This window comes from Somniosus microcephalus, chromosome 2 (genome assembly GCF_052327205.1).
Source record: "Somniosus microcephalus isolate GS21.2 chromosome 2, FLI_Smic_1.0, whole genome shotgun sequence".
NCBI lineage: Eukaryota > Metazoa > Chordata > Chondrichthyes > Squaliformes > Somniosidae > Somniosus > Somniosus microcephalus.
In genome coordinates, this window is record NC_140988.1 from 1,440,656 (window position 1) to 1,458,161 (window position 17,506).

General features: G+C 49.2%; 1 protein-coding gene across 4 annotated transcripts in view; it reads right to left on the reverse strand.

Annotated features, from left to right (window-relative positions):
* Window positions 1-17,506, reverse strand: part of dgkq (diacylglycerol kinase theta) — a 194,784-nt gene that overhangs the window by 5,800 nt on the left and 171,478 nt on the right. For all 4 annotated transcript variants that reach the window (XM_086005561.1, XM_086005533.1, XM_086005551.1 and 1 more), the window contains 2 exons: window positions 13,625-13,736; window positions 1,706-1,858 (listed from right to left, as the gene is read on the reverse strand). In XM_086005561.1, the coding sequence (XP_085861687.1) occupies window positions 1,706-1,858; window positions 13,625-13,736 (265 nt within the window). The remainder of the gene's footprint in view (window positions 1-1,705; window positions 1,859-13,624; window positions 13,737-17,506) is intronic.

The window sequence follows — 17,506 nt, forward strand, 5'->3', positions numbered from 1 at the left end:
CCAATCCAGAAAGGAAATGATAAGCAGTGCAGTAATCTGCCTTCCCAATTTACCCTCAATCTCATAATTCAGAGAAATGACTGCTTTTTGGCCCCTCAAACCCCTTCCTGATTCAAGGGGACCTGACTTGAGAAAATGTACTCCCCAGATTGTCGAGACAAACTTGGGATCCGCAATATATCTCATCACAATATCTGTCTGAAAAAAGAAAAGGATCATCACTGGGCCCCAATCAGCCTCACAAGACAGCATCACACAGCCAGCCAATCAGACTCACAGGACAGTGTCACACAGCAGGCCAATCAGACTCACAGGACAGTGTCACACAGCCAGCCAATCAGCATCACAGGAGAGCGTCATGCAGCCAGCCACTCAGACTCACAGGACAGCGTCACACAGCCAGCCAATCAGCTACATGGCAGCGTCACACAGCCAGCCAATCAGCCTCACAGGACAGCGTCACACAGCCAGCCAATCAGACTCACAGGACAGCGTCACACAGCCGGCCAATCAGCCTCACAGGACAGCGTCACACAGCCAGCCAATCAGCTACACGGCAGTGTCACACAGCAGCCAATCAGCCTCACAGGACAGTGTCACACAGCCAGCCAATCAGCTACACAGCAGTGTCACACAGCCAACCAATCAGCCTCACAGGACAGCGTCACACAGCCAGCCAATCAGCTACACGGCAATGTCACACAGCCAGCCAATCAGACTCACAGGACAGCGTCACACAGCCAGCCAATCAGACTCACAGGACAGCGTCACACAGCCGGCCAATCAGCCTCACAGGACAGCGTCACACAGCCAGCCAATCAGCTACACGGCAGTGTCACACAGCCAGCCAATCAGCCTCACAGGACAGCGTCATGCAGCCGGCCAATCAGACTCACAGGACAGTGTCACACATCCAGCCAATCAGACTCACAGGACAGCGTCACACAGCCGGCCAATCAGCTACACGGCAGCGTCACACAGCCAGCCAATCAGCTTCACGGCAGTATCTCATTGAAACTTATAAAATTCTAACAGGACTAGATGCAGGGAGGATGTTCCCGATGGCCGGGGAGTCCAGAACCAGGGGTCATAGTCTAAGGATAAGGGGTAGGCCATTTAGGACAGAAATGAGGAGGAATTTCTTCACCCAGAGAGTGGTGAACCTGTGGAATTCTCTACCACAGAAGGCAGGGGAGGCTAATTCATTAAATATATTCAAGAAGGAGTTAGATATATTTTTTAAGGCTAAAGGGATCAAGGGATATGGGGAGAAGGCAGGGACAGGGAACTGAGTTTGGATGATCAGCCATGATCTCATTGAATGGCGGAGCAGGCTCGAGGGGCCGAATGGCCTACTCCTGCTCCTATCTTCTATGTTTCTATGTTACACAGCCAGCCAATCAGACTCACAGGACAGCGTTACACAGATTAAATGAGAGGGGTTTAGGATAGGGATAGCAGAAATATATTGACACAATTACAATGGCTAAAAACTTTAGCCAGACTTCCAGTCTTGTTCCAATCTAAAGACTTTTAAAATCAACGAACCATCATCTCTGGATTTACCTGAAATTCCTTCCTACTCTTTTCAATCATGATCATATTCTCAAATTTGGACCTTCACCTAGGTTTCTTAATTAAACAAAAATGCAGTACGTTACTCAATGCCGGTTTCTTCTCTAAATGGTGCCTTGCCCAATCATACCTTGGGCCCAACAGCAGATATGATGATGTGCCCTGGCGTCTGGATCCATGGCTCCCCGTCTACTTGCACAGGAATTGACTTTAGCAGCACGACACGGAAATACGTCCCCTGGGCAATCCGGATCCCAGACCGTAACCCGCCTTGCACCTGTCCCTAAACATTGAGAGGACACACCATTAATGTATAAAACACACAGGGCTATTTCCTGAATATATCGGCTATGAACAGGCGGAAAATCTAACTCACTGGCCTCATGACCAATAGCTACAAATTAAAAACATTTCAAATTGCAACATTTGTAAAACTCAGCAGTTTTTCATATTTAGCATTTTCTTGCTGTAAAGATGTAACACAACAGAAATATATAAAGCTGCCGTGTTATCAGGCTACACGAGGGAAGATTTCCTCACTCTCCCCAACATGCTTCAAGGGAAGAACCCTGGAAGTGGAGATCTGCGTAGGAAGGTGACTCAATTATCCTCCCAAGATCGTGTGTCTCTTTTGAACGGTCCCAGCGGATTGGAAGGTCGCAAATGTAACACTACTATTCAAGAAAGGAGGGTGGGAGAAATCAGGGAGCTACAGGCCAGTTAGCCTGACATCAGTCGTCGGGAAAAGGCTGGAATTCATTGTTAAGGAAGTGGGATCAAGTCACTTAGAGAATCATAACATGATTAGGCAGAGTCAACATGGTTTTATGAAAGGGAAATCGTGTTTGACACATTTATTAGTTTTTTGAGGATGTAACTAGCAGGGTAGATAAAGGGGAACCAGTGGATGTAGTATATTTGGAATTCCAAAAGGCATTCGATAAGGTGCCACATAAAAGGTTATTACACAAGATTAGGGCTCATGGGGTTGGGGGTAATATATTAGCATGGATAGAGGACTGGTTAACAGACAGAAAACAGATAGTAGGGATAAACAGATCTTTTTCAGGTCGTCAGACTGTAACTAGTGGGGTGCCGCAAGGATCAGTGTTGGGGCCTCAGCTATTTACAATTTATATTAATGACCAGATGAAGGGACCGAGTGTAATGTATCCAAGTTTGCTGACGATACAAATCTAGGTGGGACAGTAAGCTGTGAGGAGAACACAGAGTCTGCAAAGGGATATCGATAGACTGAGTGAGTGGGCAGTAAGGTGACAGATGGAGTATAATGTAGGGAAATGTGAGGTTATTCACTTTGGTAGGAAGAATAGAAAAACAATATTTTTTAAATGGTGAGAAACTTTCAAATGTTGGTGTGCAGAAAGATTTGTGTGTCCTCGTGCAAGAAACACAGAAAGCTAGCATGCAGGTACAGCGAGCAATAAGGAAGGCAAATGGCATGTTGGCCTTTATTGCAGGGGGGTTGGAGTATAAGAGTGAGGAAGTCTTGCTACAATTGCACAGGGCCTTGGTGAGAGATTGTGTAGAATGGGCCGATACTCTCTGGAGTTTAGAAGAATGAGAGGTGATCTCATTGAAACATACAAGATTCTGAAGGGGATTGACAGGGTAGACGCTGAGAGGGTGTTTCCCCTGTATAACTAGGGGGCACAGTCTCAGGATAAGGGGTCGGCCATTTAAGACCGAGATGAGGAGGAATTTCTTCACTCAGAGGGTTGTGAATCTTTGGAATTCCCTGCCCCAGAGGGCTGTGGATGCTGAGTGAGTATATTTAAGGTTGAGATCGATAGGCACCACGGGTGGCTCAGCTGCACAGGGGGGGGAAGGAAAAAGAGTGGAAGAGCAATAGCGGTAGGGGATTCAATAGTTAGGGGGGGCAGACAGGCGTTTCTGTGGCTGTGGACGTGATTCCAGGATGGTATGTTGCCTCCCTGGTGCCAGGGTCAAGGGTGTCACTGAGCAGCTGCAGGGCATTCTGAGGGGGGAGGGTGAACAGCCAGAGGGCATTGTCCATATCGGTACCAACGACATAGGTAGAAAGAGGGATGAGGTTTTGCAGGCAGAGTTTAGGGAGATAGGAGAGAGATTAAAAAGCAGGACATCAAAGGTAGTAATCTCTGGATTACTCCCCGTGCCACGTGCTAGTGAGTACAGGATTAGGAGGATAGAACAGATGAATGCGTGGCTGGAGAGATGGTGCAGGAGGGAGGGCTTTAGATTCCTGAGGCATTGGAACCGTTTCTGGGGAAGGTGGGGCCTGTACAAGCCGGACGGGTTACACCTCAACAGAGCCGGAACCAATATTCTCGCGGGGAGGTTGGTTCGTGCTGTTGGGGAGGGTTTAAACTAGCTTGGCAGGGGGGTGGGCACCAGCATATAGGAGTAGAAAAGAGGAATAAGGTGCATAAAAGATTGAGTGTGTTGGATAGTACTAGAGAAGATAGTACTAGAGGCGGAAGTTGTAGTGTATGTACCTTTAAGGGGAGAACTACTTTTTACAGCTCCTGTATACTGTAGTACCGGCAGTGACCACACCTGTATATAAACCCTGAGTAGGGATCTGTACGTTTAGTTTTAGAGTAACCCTCATCCAGTAAATACCTGTTGATTGTTCCTGCAGTCTCGTGTCTAGTTATTGAAGGACACACAGCATCAAAAATACACGGATCTAACATTGGCGACGAGGCAGATTCGAACCTACCTGCAACTCTGCATTACCTCCCAGGGATTCGCTCCTGGAGAACAGTGGAAGAAAGTTGAGGCCAGAAGCACGGGCGTCGACCACGAGCAACCGCCCAGTCATCCAGCAGAGATTTGAGCATCGCAGGGGAGCCTGTTGAGAGCTGGGCTTGGTTCTCCAGTCACGGTGGTCCAGCGAAACGGGCTGGCAACAGGTACGGCGCAGACCCTTCCTGGACAGCGGCGGCTAGAGCCGACCGATGGCACAGAAAAGGCCGAGCAGCATCGACGGGAGAAAAGAGAGGGTAGAGCGCACAGGGCGCAGCTGGTGTTCAGGACCGAGCAGCGTCGACGGGAGAAGAGAGAGGGTAGAGCGCACAGGGCGCAGCCGGTGTTCAGGACCGAGCGGCGTCGACGGGAGAAGAGAGAGCGTAGAGCGCACAGGGCGCAGCCGGTGTTCAGGACCGAGCGGCGTCGACGGGAGAAGAGAGAGCGTAGAGCGCACAGGGCGCAGCCGGTGTTCAGGACCGAACGGCATCGACGGGAGAAGAGAGAGAGAGGCGCGAAGGAAAACGCGCAGAGCGCAGCCGGTGTTCAAGAGACGAGCAGCGTCAGCGGGGAAGAAAGGGAAACACGCAGAGCGCAGCCGGTGTTCAAGGGCCGAGCAGCCGCAGTGGAGAAGAAGGGAGAGCGCGGGAAACGCCATTTTGAGCCGCAGCGGAGAAGGGAGAGCGCGGGAAAACGCCATTTTGAGCCGCAGCGGTGAAGAAGGGAGAGCGCGGGAAAACGCCATTTTGAGCCGCAAGAAGAAGGGAAAGCACGGGAAAATGCCATTTTGAGCCAGTCTAACCACACCCAGGGATGCCGAAGAGTGGCAGTATCACAGCGTTCGACAATGAAGTCGAAGATTGGACGACATATGTCGAACGCATAGAAGTGTACTGCAAGGCGAATGAAGTGCCAGATGAGAAGAAAGCGCTGGTATTGTTGAATTCCATGGGTGCAAAAATGTATGGCTTACTGCGAAACCTAGTAACCCCAGAGAAGCCAGTGGACAAGGATTTTGGAAACATAGTGTCAATCCTACAGAACCACTTAAACCCCACACCGCTGCTGATAGCAGAAAGATTTAAGTTTCACAAAAGGAACCAGCATAAAGATGAAAGTAATGTTGAGTATTTAACGGAACTGCGCAAGCTATCGAAACACTGCCAGTTTGGTACGGGACTAGCAGATACTTTAAGGGACAAGTTTGTGTGTGGGCTTCAAAGTGAAGGAACCCAGAAATGGCTTCCATCAGAAAAGGATCTTACGCTGGACAAGGCTTTCAGCATGGCAGTATCACACGAAGCAGCCGCACGGGGCGCTGCAGAGATACAACGGAGACCGCAAGAATATGGCACAAATGAAATGTCATACGGAACAGTGAAGTGCTATCGCTGCGGCAGAACAACACACGACCATAATGATTGCTGGTTTAAGGACAAAGTGTGCAGACAGTGTGGAAAAGTAGGACACATAGCAAGAGTCTGCAGGTCGGGAAAGAAAACCAGCAGCAAGAAATCTCCACAGGAGAAGTACAAGAAGGTACATAAGGTGACGGAGAGTAGTTCAGATGAACAGAAAAGTGATACAGACTCCGGAAGCAAGGAGCTGGGTTGTCTGAAACTACATAAGGTGATCCAAACGGAGGATCATCAAACTATCTGGGTCACGCTCAAGATAGCTGGAGTCCAAGTGAAAATGGAATTGGACACAGGATCAGCCCTATCAGTCATAAACCAAAGGGACTACAAGCGGCTATTCTCACATATACCCTTGAGAGATACAGAGATTGTCTTGAAGACGTACATGGGGCAAAAAGTCTACCCCAAAGGAAAAATAAGGGTGAACGTTGTATATAACGGTAAGGAAACACCAAAAATGGACCTATATGTATTGCCAGATGGAGGACCACCACTACTAGGACGTGAATGGATCCGGAAGATACAGCTAGATTGGCATTCCATACAAGCACTGACTGTAGATGCCAAAAAGGATGTCGATGCCACACCTGGACGACTGTCAAAAATGCTAACTGACGCACAAGAAGTGTTCCAGGAGGGACTTGGAACACTAAAAGGCATAACAGCGACGATCAAAATAGAGGAAAATGCAAGCCCAAAGTTTTTTAAGGCCTTATGCGATCCGCCCAGCCGTCGAAGCAGAGCTGGAAGGTTTGGAACGTTCAGGAGTACTGTCCAAAGTGGACTGGAGCGAGTGGGCCACACCCATCGTTCCTGTAATGAAGAGGTCGTTGAGTAATACGCCTGGGGAACCAAAGAAAGTTCGCATCTGTGGGGACTTTAAGGTGACAGTGAACCCAGTCCTTCACACGGTACAATATCTGCTTCCGCGGATTGAAGATATTTTCGCCTCGCTATCTGGAGGGAAACGCTTCACTAAGATTGATCTGGCCCAGGCGTACCTGCAAATGGAGGTAGAAGAAGCCTCGAAACAGTACCTCACGATCAACACTCATAAAGGTCTCTACCAATACAACCGGCTGGTGTTCGGGGTAGCATCAGCTCCGGCTATTTGGCAAAGGGCAATGGATCAAGTCCTGCAAGGGATTCCAGGGACCCAGTGTTATTTGGGCGACATCCTGGTCACGGGCAAAAATGACAGTGCTCACCTTGCCAACCTGGAGCAGGTCACTAGATTGAAGGAATATGGGCTCCGAGCTAATCGCCACAAATGCGAGTTTTTCCAGAAGCAGATCTCGTATTGTGGCCACATTATTGATGAAGAGGGGTTACATAAATCCCCTGAAAAGATTGAGGCAGTAGTCAAGGCTCCAGCACTGGAAAATGTGTCACAACTGAGGTCGTTCCTCGGGCTGGTGAACTACTACCATAAGTTCTTGCCGAATTTGTCTACAGTACTACACCCACTGAACACCCTACTGCAAACGGGGGTACCATGGAAGTGGAATGACGAATGTAAACAAGCTTTCCAGAAGTGCAAAGAATTGATCACATCAAAAGAGGTGTTGGCTCATTTCAACCCAGCACCACCAATTCAGTTATGCATCACCATATGGCATTGGAGCGGTGTTGTCGCATAAGTTCCCGGACGGCTCGGAGAGGCCGGTAGCCTTTGCGTCTCGGTCACTAACCTCAGCCGAGCGTAACTACGCCCAGATTGACAGGGAGGCCCTCAGCCTAGTGTGGGCAGTGAAAAAGTTCAACCACTATCTGCACGGGCAGAAGTTCACCTTGCTGACGGACCACCAACCACTTGTCTCCATCTTTAATCCAAAGAAGGGCGTGCCGGTGATGACTGCGCAACGGCTACAAAGATGGTCGCTTTTGCTAGGGGCGAACCAGTATGAAATCGAGTATAAGGACACGAAACAGCATGGAAACGCTGATGGGCTATCACGCATGCCACTGCCTACTGTGGAGGAAGCACCAGCAGTGGACCCTGTCGAAATATTTCATTCGACTATAATTGAACGCTTGCCAGTAACTAACGCTGATATAGAGAAGGAGACCCGAAATGACCCGACACTGTCTCGGGTATATGACTTGACGGTGAAGGGATGGCCAATACATGGCGACTCACTGTTGCCAGCATTCTCATCCAGAAGAGAACAGCTGTCAGTATGCCAGGGGACCTTGATGTGTGGATCCCGAGTGGTAATTCCACCCAAGTTAAGGGAGAGAGTGCTCAATGAGCTTCACGAAGGCCATCTGGGAGGGGTGAAAATGAAAAGCCTTGCTAGGGCTTATGTGTGGTGGCCGGGGATCGATCAGCAAATCGAGGACCTGACAAAGAGCTGCTCAGGATGCCAGAAGGTCCAAAATGCACCACCACATGCCCCTCTACACCCATGGGAGTGGCCCTCATCTCCATGGCAATGGGTGCATATTGATTTTGCTGGTCCATTCATGGACTCAATGTTTCTAATAGCCGTGGATGCGCACTCGAAATGGCCTGAGGTGATCAAAATGTCGTCCACCACCACGGAGAAAACTATTGCAGTCCTACGGACCATATTTGTCCAAAAGATGTGCGGGTTAGGTTGATTGGCTATGATAAATTGACATTAGTGTTAGGGGGATTAAATACGTGGGGTTACGGGGATAGGGTGGGATATGTGTTGGTGTAGGGGTTACGGGGATCGGGTGGGATATGTGTCGGTGCAGGCTCGATGGGCCAAAATGGCCTCTATCTGCACTGTGGGGTTTCTGTGTGATTCTGTGATTTGCCAGGAACGGCTTGCCAGAGCAGATTTGCTCTGATAACGGACCACAGTTTGTGTCCGAAGAGTTTCGAAGATTCATGAAAAGAAATGGGGTAAGGCATTACACATCCGTCCCGTATCATCCAGCCACAAATGGATTGGCTGAGAGGTTCGTACAAACCTTTAAGAAAGCAGTAAGGGCCATGTGCGATGACGACATTCCACTGCAGCATAAGGTGGACAATTTCCTGTTAGCCTACAGAAATGCGATACATGCAGTCACCAACCAGACCCCGGCCATGATGTTCTTTAACCGAAGGTTGAGATTGCGTCTGGATTTGCTCAGACCAAATGTATGAAGAGATGTTGAGAATAAGCAATTCCAGCACATCAATGAGAAGCCGACAAGGAGCTTCAATGTAGGGCAACCAGTCTTGGCCCGCGACTAACGAACAGAGAAATGGCATCCAGGAACGATATGCACACGGCAGGGGCCACTAATGTACACAGTGGATGTTGGGGAGAACATTGTGAGACGCCATGTCGACCAGATCCTAGAGTCACAGGAACGAGTCAACCCCATGTCTCGCGCACCTGGTGATGAACCCGACATACAGGTAGCATCTACCCCAGAAACAGTAGCATTGGAAGCTGATGAACCAACTGACGACAGGGGGCCAGAATCGCCTCCACACCAAGAACAAGACACTCAGGAAAGGCGCTATCCAGAAAGGATCAGGAAGCCGCCCCAAAGACTGAATTTATAAATGGATTATTTTCAGTTAATGTGCATGTTAAAAGTGTTAATTGTTAAATGAATGTTATGGTACTGTGAATCTAAAAGGGGAGGAATTGTAGTGTATGTACCTTTAAGGGGAGAACTACTTTTTACAGCTCCTGTATACTGTAGTACCGGCAGTGACCACACCTGTATATAAACCCTGAGTAGGGATCTGTACGTTTAGTTTTAGAGTAACCCTCATCCAGTAAATACCTGTTGATTGTTCTTGCAGTCTCGTGTCTAGTTATTGAAGGACCCACAACATCAAAATACACGGATCTAACAGAAGTAGTACCACATTAGATAGGAGCAGAGCAAGAAAGACTACGAAAAATTCAAAAATGTGTTTAGAATGCATGTACGTAAACGCACAAAGTGTGGTGAATAAGGTTGGTGAGCTACAAGCACAATTAGCTGTGTGGCAATATGATGTTGTGGCAATAACGGAAACATGGTTTAAAAACGGTGAGGACTGGGCACTTAATATTCAAGGGTACAAGGTGTTCAGAAAAGATGGGGAAGGTAAAAAGGGAGGTGGGGTGGCAGTGCTGATTAAGGAAGACATTGTAGTGTTGGAAAGGGAGGATGTTCTTTCAAGGGACAAGGACAGAATCCATTTGGTTAGAGTTGAGGAGCAAAAAGGGTATGATCACACTATTGGGGGTATTCTATAGGCCTCCAAATAGTGAGAGGGAGGTAGAGGAGCAAATCTGCAGGGAAATTGCAGAGATGTGAAAGAGCTATAGAGTGGTGATATTGGGGAACTTTAATTACCCAAATATCGATTGGGATAATGCTAGGGTAAAGGGAAAGGAGGGGGAGGAATTTCTGAAATGTGTTCAGGAGAATTTCCTTGACCAATATGTTCTTGGCCCATCTAGGAAGGAGGCATTGCTGGATCTGGTGCTGGGGAATGAGGTGGGCCAGGTCGACCAAGTGTCTGTGGGAGAACACTTGGGTACGAGTGATCATCGTATCATAAGATTTAGATTAGCAATGGAGAGGAGCAAGGAACAATCTAGAGTGAAACTTCTAAACTGGAATAGGGCTAACTTCAATGGGATGTGAAAGGATCTAGCCAGGGTAAAATGGAACCAAAGACTGACAGGAAAAACTGTAACGGAACATTAGGAGATCTTTAAGGAGGAGATGTTTCAAGTACAGGCTAGGTACATTCCAACAAGAGGGAAGGGTAAGGGAACCAAAGCAAGGGCTCCTTGGATAACGAGGGAGATAGAGAAGATGATGAAACAAAAAAAGAGGGTGTATGATGCATGTCAGGTGAATTCTTCAAGGGAGAACCGGACCAAATACAATTAAGTTGAGAGGGGATGTGAAGATGAAAATAAGATTGGCAAAGAGAGAATATGAGAGTAGAATGGCGGTTAACATAAAAGGGAACCCAAAAATCTTCTACCGGCATGTAAACAGTAAGTGGATAGTAAGAGGCGGGGTGGGGCCTATTAGAGACAAAGAAGGTGATATATGCTTAGAGGCGCAGGGCAAGGCTAGAATACTCAATAAGTACTTTGTATCGGTGTTTACTAAGGAGGTGGATGCTGACAATATCAGTAGAAGTGGAAAAGGTAGAAGCAATGGAAGGGGTGAAAATTGATAGACAGGATGTACTAGAAAGGCTGGGTATGCTTAGAGTGGACAAGTTGCCTGGTCCAGATGGCTTGCATCCCAGGTTGCTAAGGGAATTGGGGGAGGAGATAGCGGAAGGGCTTGCCATAATTTTTCAATCTTCCCTAGATGCGGGGGAGGTGCCTGAGGATTGGAAAGTGGCAAATGTGACACCATTGTTAAAGGCTGTAAGGACATATTGAGAGAGTGGTTAGCAAAGCATATGGGATCTTGTGCTTCGTAAATAGAGGTATTGAGTACAAAAGTAGAGAAGTTATGCTGTACCTTTATAAAGCGCTGGTTAAGCCACAACTGGAGTATTACGTCCAATTCTGGTCAGCACACTTTAGGAAGGATGTGAAGGCCCTTGAGAGGGTGCAGAGGAGATTTACCAGAATGGTTCCGGGGATGGGGGATCTTAGCTACAGGGACAGGTTGGAGAAGCTGGATATGTTTTCATTAGAGCAAAGGAGGTTGAGGGGTGATTTGATCGAGGTGTACAAGATTATGACGGGTTTGGATAGGCTAGACGGGAAAAGGCTGTTCCCACTAGTTGATGGTACAAGGACTAGGGGACACAGATTTAAGGTTTTGGGCAAGAGATACAGGGGAATGTGAGGAAAAACTTTTTTACGCAGTGAGTGGTGAGGACCTGGAACTCGCTGCCGATGGAAGTGGTGGAAGCGGAGACACTCAATGTTTTCAGGGGGAGACTGGATAGGCACTTGAGGGAAATAAGCTTGCGGAGCTATGGGGATAGAGCGGGGAATGGAACTGACTGGATTACTCTACAAAGAGCCAGCACGGACTCGATGGGCCGAATAGCCTCCTTCTGTGCCGTTATGACTGATGAGATAGATTTCTGGACTCTAGGGGAATCGAGGGATATGGGGATCGGGCGGGAAAGTGGAGTTGAGGTCAATGATCAGCCGTGATCTTATTGAATGGTGGAGCAGGCTCGAGGGGCCGTGTGGCCTATTCCTGCTCCTATTTCTTATGTTCTTAACTTTGCTCCACATTCTGTAGACTCACGAAAGAAACAGACTTTCTGTAACTTGCTACTTAACATCTGCAGAGACCTCTTCCAGGGACTGAAGAGCCCCAACTTTACAGCAAGATCATTTATATACTTTATCATTCCTGCACACAACAGCAACCAAAGTGTCTTCTGAAATATTTGTGAGGCAAGTATATAACGTAGGAGAATGTTATAAGGAGAAAGAACACACATTTATATAGTGCCTTATCCTGTCCTTGGAATATCTCACGCTTTGTACGATATCACACAAATGATCCACAAGCTCTCAAATGCCACATTTACAAAGGGTGAGGCCCAATCTATGTGTTGTGCTTGTGCTGAATATGAATGAAGTATTTTCTAAAAGGAACAGATGTCTATGACTAGAGAGGTTTTCATCTTAGTATTTCTTAGCACCAATATACATGGCTGCTCTTGTAGCTGCAAGTGTCCAGCAGTGGGGCTACAAGCTGAGAGCTAGACCCTCAATGTTGGCTCTCTTTCCCAGCCAAAGGGTGAATGGTTAAAAAACAAAATCTCAAAGCACAAAAAGATTTTCTTCCCTCTGAAACAAGCTGCTGGATTGGAGCGTAATTGTACAGAACATCAAAAGTAACTGGATAAAGCCACTGGGACAACAGCGTTTCACAGTCTAGGAGCTGAACTGATTTAATACTTTAATTTACTTGCATTTCTGATGCAATTCTCTACAGGATGCTGCTTTTTAGAAAATGCATTTTCAGCCAGAAATTAGACAATAAAATGTTTTGTGCTTGAGGAAAGAATTTACCATCTGTTAGTCTTATCCCCAAATAAGCAGAGCCTGTTATGACCAGGCCTAAAGGAATAGGAATGTCTTTGTGTATCCTATAGACAGGCACAGCTTGTGGTAAACAGAAATAAACAAGGGAAGAAACTGTACAAGAGCAATATTCCCCCCACCCCGGCACTAGGCAGGTGCACTGTGTAACGTCCGTGTGTAATTGAGACACGGACTGCAGAAGTTGGTTATAACAGGTGTTTACTGAATGGAGACAAAACTGGAACTACTATATAAAGTTACTACACAGGCTTATATACAGGGGTGGTCACTACTGGTACTGCAGTATACAGGGGCTGCAGAATATAGTTCCTTCTTCAAGGTACATACACTACACACTGCACCAGAGGTCCAGCTCTAGCATTAGCAGGATTCCAATCCTGGGCCATTTACATTGGCATTTTCTGGCTGATTAGAGTTCAAAATTCTGCTTCGGGGGAAAGGCCCGAGTTGGTTGGTGGGGGAGAAACTTGTCCTGCCTGTATTCGTTGACCTGTGATTGGCACGGGTCCGAGCGCAGTTCAGAGAGCCAGGTGTGCTGGGTGCCTGCACCCTAGGGTGCTGAGCTGAGACAATGTGCGGGACAGATAAATGAGGTGGAAGGCTGTGAACATTCCCTCCTGATTCCTACTGCGGGCACAAGTCAAACCCCGACGTTCACCCCTTGCTCCTGACCTTTGCCCCTGGGGAACTGGACATTCCTCGAGGGCAAGGGTCAAAAAAATCAGCCCTAGAGAGTTTGAAATTTGACTCGTCTGGATAGTCAACTAAATCTATTTCTGACAATGTATCTTTGGACAAGTAAACACCTTTTCTCAGATACAGTCTTTTTTTTGCATTTTAATAGATTTTCTATAACTGTCTTGCATTTACCATATGAACCACACCAGTGACTCCAACTACTTCCAGCATCCCATCATCAAGCCGGGGTTTGTCAAAACGAGCATCACTCTCAGAGCCCCACAGATCTGCTCCAGATCCCCAGCTGCGAATGATCACACAAACAGGTAGTTAACGTCTTCGAATTGCTGAAATAAAACACATCTGTCATGGCTTTTATGTGTAAACATAATGAGCTTAATATATACGGTCCTTTCAGATCACAAAGGTTACCATCTGACAGAAATACTAATGTTTCTAGAAACACATCTTTACACACACTTGTCATTTAGCCCAGTGTAGTCAGTGCTGAATAATCAGGCTTTCGAATATCTTCTGGATGGCCCCTCCCAGCTGTTGATGTTCTTGTCTAAATCCTGAGTGTAAAGATTGAACTAGAATCGTAGTTTCAAGCAAGAATACTTTTCACAGCAGCAGGTGTCTTTTCAATTTACAAAATGCTCGCAACTCCTGGAGTTAGAATGAAGGACGACATTCAGAGATTATTCACTACATTGCACTGTAACTAAAGCCAGATTACTTTTACTGTGCAAGGACACTAAGGTCATCCCATGGCTCGGTCACACAGAAGCACTGTCGTGACTTGGGAGAAATTATTTTTAATACTTGTGTAATGTATCTGCAAAATACCGATCGATGGAAGTTCTCTGCACTCTAAAGCACTCAAGGGAAAACTAGGAATAATTTTATGAAACTGCTCCTGACACAGAGCCTGGCCACTGGAAGCATGAAGGAGAATGCGGGCGTACACATTCCGGGACTTTCTTCAAAATGCTTTAGGATGGAACAAAGGCTCGAGAATGATTAAAGTAAGTTAACAGCAGCAAGCTTCAATGAGCGGGAATTCTCTTACTCCAGCGGGAAAAGTCACCGGCACTGGTAGCTAAACTGTGATGTCATTACTAATCTGCATCATTGGAGATTGTTGGTGGGGAGGGAGTTCACCATACATTCATCTTTCAAGCAACGGCATCACAAATATTTCATAATTTGGCTCCCTCCCAATTGGGAACAGAGACGTGGCAGGGGCCGGGTTTGATGTCACCTGTGTGGAATTATCTCCTCTCCGCTAGTTGGAGGAGGTGCAGCAACAACTTGCATTAATAAAGCGCCTTTAACAAAGCAAAACATCCCAAGGCGCTTCACAGAAGCATAATCAGGCAAAAACTGACATCATGCCATAGAAGGAGATATTAGGAGGGGTAACTAAAAGCTTGGTCAAAGAGGTAGGTTTAAGGAGCATCTTAAAGGAGGAGAGGGAGAGGCCAGAATTGGAGGAGCGTAGATATCTCTGGGGGTTGTGGGGCTGGAGGAGATTACAGAGATAGGGAGGGGTGAGACCACGGAGGGATTTGAAAACAAGGATGAGAATTTCAAATCTGAGGCATTGGTGGACCAGGAACCAGTGTGGGTCAGTGAGCACAGGGGGTGATGGGTGAACGGGACTGGGTGTGAGTTAGGACACGGGGCAGTGAGCACAGGGGGTGATGGGTGAACGGGACTGGGAGAGAGTTAGGACACGGGGCAGTGAGCACAGGGGGTGATGGGTGAACGGGACTGGGTGTGAGTTAGGACACGGGGCAGTGAGCACAGGGGGTGATGGGTGAACGGGACTGGGTGTGAGTTAGGACACGGGGCAGTGAGCACAGGGGGTGATGGGTGAACGGGACTGGGTGCGAGTTAGGACACGGGGCAGTGAGCACAGGGGGTGATGGGTGAACGGGACTGGGTGCGAGTTAGGACACGGGGCAGTGAGCACAGGGGGTGATGGGTGAACGGGACTGGGTGTGAGTTAGGACACGGGGCAGTGAGCACAGGGGGTGATGGGTGAATGGGACTGGGTGTGAGTTAGGACACGGGTCAGCGAGCACAGGGGTGATGGGTGAACGGGACTGGGTGTGAGTTAGGACACGGGGCAGTGAGCACAGGGGGTGATGGGTGAACGGGACTGGGTGTGAGTTAGGACACGGGGCAGTGAGCACAGTGGGCGATGGGTGAACGGGACTGGGTGTGAGTTAGGACACGGGGCAGTGAGCACAGGGGGTGATGGGTGAACGGGACTGGGTGTGAGTTAGGACACGGGGCAGTGAGCACAGGGGGTGATGGGTGAACGGTACTGGGTGTGAGTTAGGACACGGGGCAGTGAGCACAGGGGGCGATGGGTGAACTGGACTGGGTGTGAGTTAGGACACGGGGCAGTGAGCACAGGGGGTGATGGGTGAACGGGACTGGGTGCGAGTTAGGACACGGGGCAGTGAGCACAGGGGGTGATGGGTGAACGGGACTGGGTGTGAGTTAGGACACGGGCAATGAGCACAGGGGGTGATGGGTGAACGGGACTGGGTGTGAGTTAGGACACGGGGCAGTGAGCACAGTGGGTGATGGGTGAACGGGACTGGGTGTGAGTTAGGACACGGGGCAGTGAGCACAGGGGGTGATGGGTGAACGGGACTGGGTGTGAGTTCGGACACGGGGCAGTGAGCACAGGGGGTGATGGGTGAACGGGACTGGGTGTGAGTCAGGACACGGGGCAGTGAGCACAGGGGGTGATGGGTGAACGGGACTGGGTGTGAGTTAGGACACGGGGCAGCGAGCACAGGGGTGATGGGTGAACGGGACTGGGTGTGAGTTAGGACACGGGGCAGTGAGCACAGGGGGTGATGGGTGAACGGGACTGGGTGTGAGTTAGGACACGGGGCAGTGAGCACAGGGGGTGATGGGTGAACGGGACTGGGTGTGAGTTAGGACACGGGGCAGTGAGCACAGGGGGTGATGGGTGAACGGGACTGGGTGTGAGTTAGGACACGGGGCAGTGAGCACAGGGGGTGATGGGTGAACGGGACTGGGTGTGAGTTAGGACACGGGGCAGTGAGCACAGGGGTGATGGGTGACGGGACTGGGTGTGAGTTAGGACACGGGGCAGTGAGCACAGGGGGTGATGGGTGAACGGGACTGGGTGTGAGTTAGGACACGGGGCAGCGAGCACAGGGGTGATGGGTGAACGGGACTGGGTGTGAGTTAGGACACGGGGCAGTGAGCACAGGGGGTGAGGGGTGAACGGGACTGGGTGTGAGTTAGGACACGGGGCAGTGAGCACAGGGGGTGATGGGTGAACGGGACTGGGTGTGAGTTAGGACACGGGGCAGTGAGCACAGGGGGTGATGGGTGAACGGGACTGGGTGTGAGTTAGGACACGGGGCAGTGAGCACAGGGGGTGATGGGTGAACGGGACTGGGTGTGAGTTAGGACACGGGGCAGTGAGCACAGGGGGTGATGGGTGAACGGGACTGGGTGTGAGTTAGGACACGGGGCAGTGAGCACAGGGGTGATGGGTGACGGGACTGGGTGTGAGTTAGGACACGGGGCAGTGAGCACAGGGGGTGATGGGTGAACGGGACTGGGTGTGAGTTAGGACACGGGGCAGTGAGCACAGGGGTGATGGGTGAACGGGACTGGGTGCGAGTTAGGACACGGGCAGGAGAGTTTTGGATGAGCTGAAGTTTATGGAGGGTGGTAGATGGGAGGCCGGCCAGGAGAGCTTTGGAATAGTCGAGTCTGGAGGTAACAAAGGCAGGGATGAGGGGTTCAGCAGCGGATGAGCTGAGGCGGGGCGGAGACGGGCGATGTTACGGAGGTGGAAGTAGGCGGTCTTGGTGATGGAGGGAATGTGTGGTCGGAAGCTCAGCTCAGGGTCAAATAGGGCTCTGAGGTTGTGAACAGTCTGGTTCAGCCTGAGACAGTGACCAAGGAGATGGATGCACTCGGTGGCTAGGGAACAGAGTTTGTGGTGAGGATCAAAGACATAAGAAATAGGAGTCGGCCATTCGGCCCCTCGAGCCTGCCCCGCCATTCAAT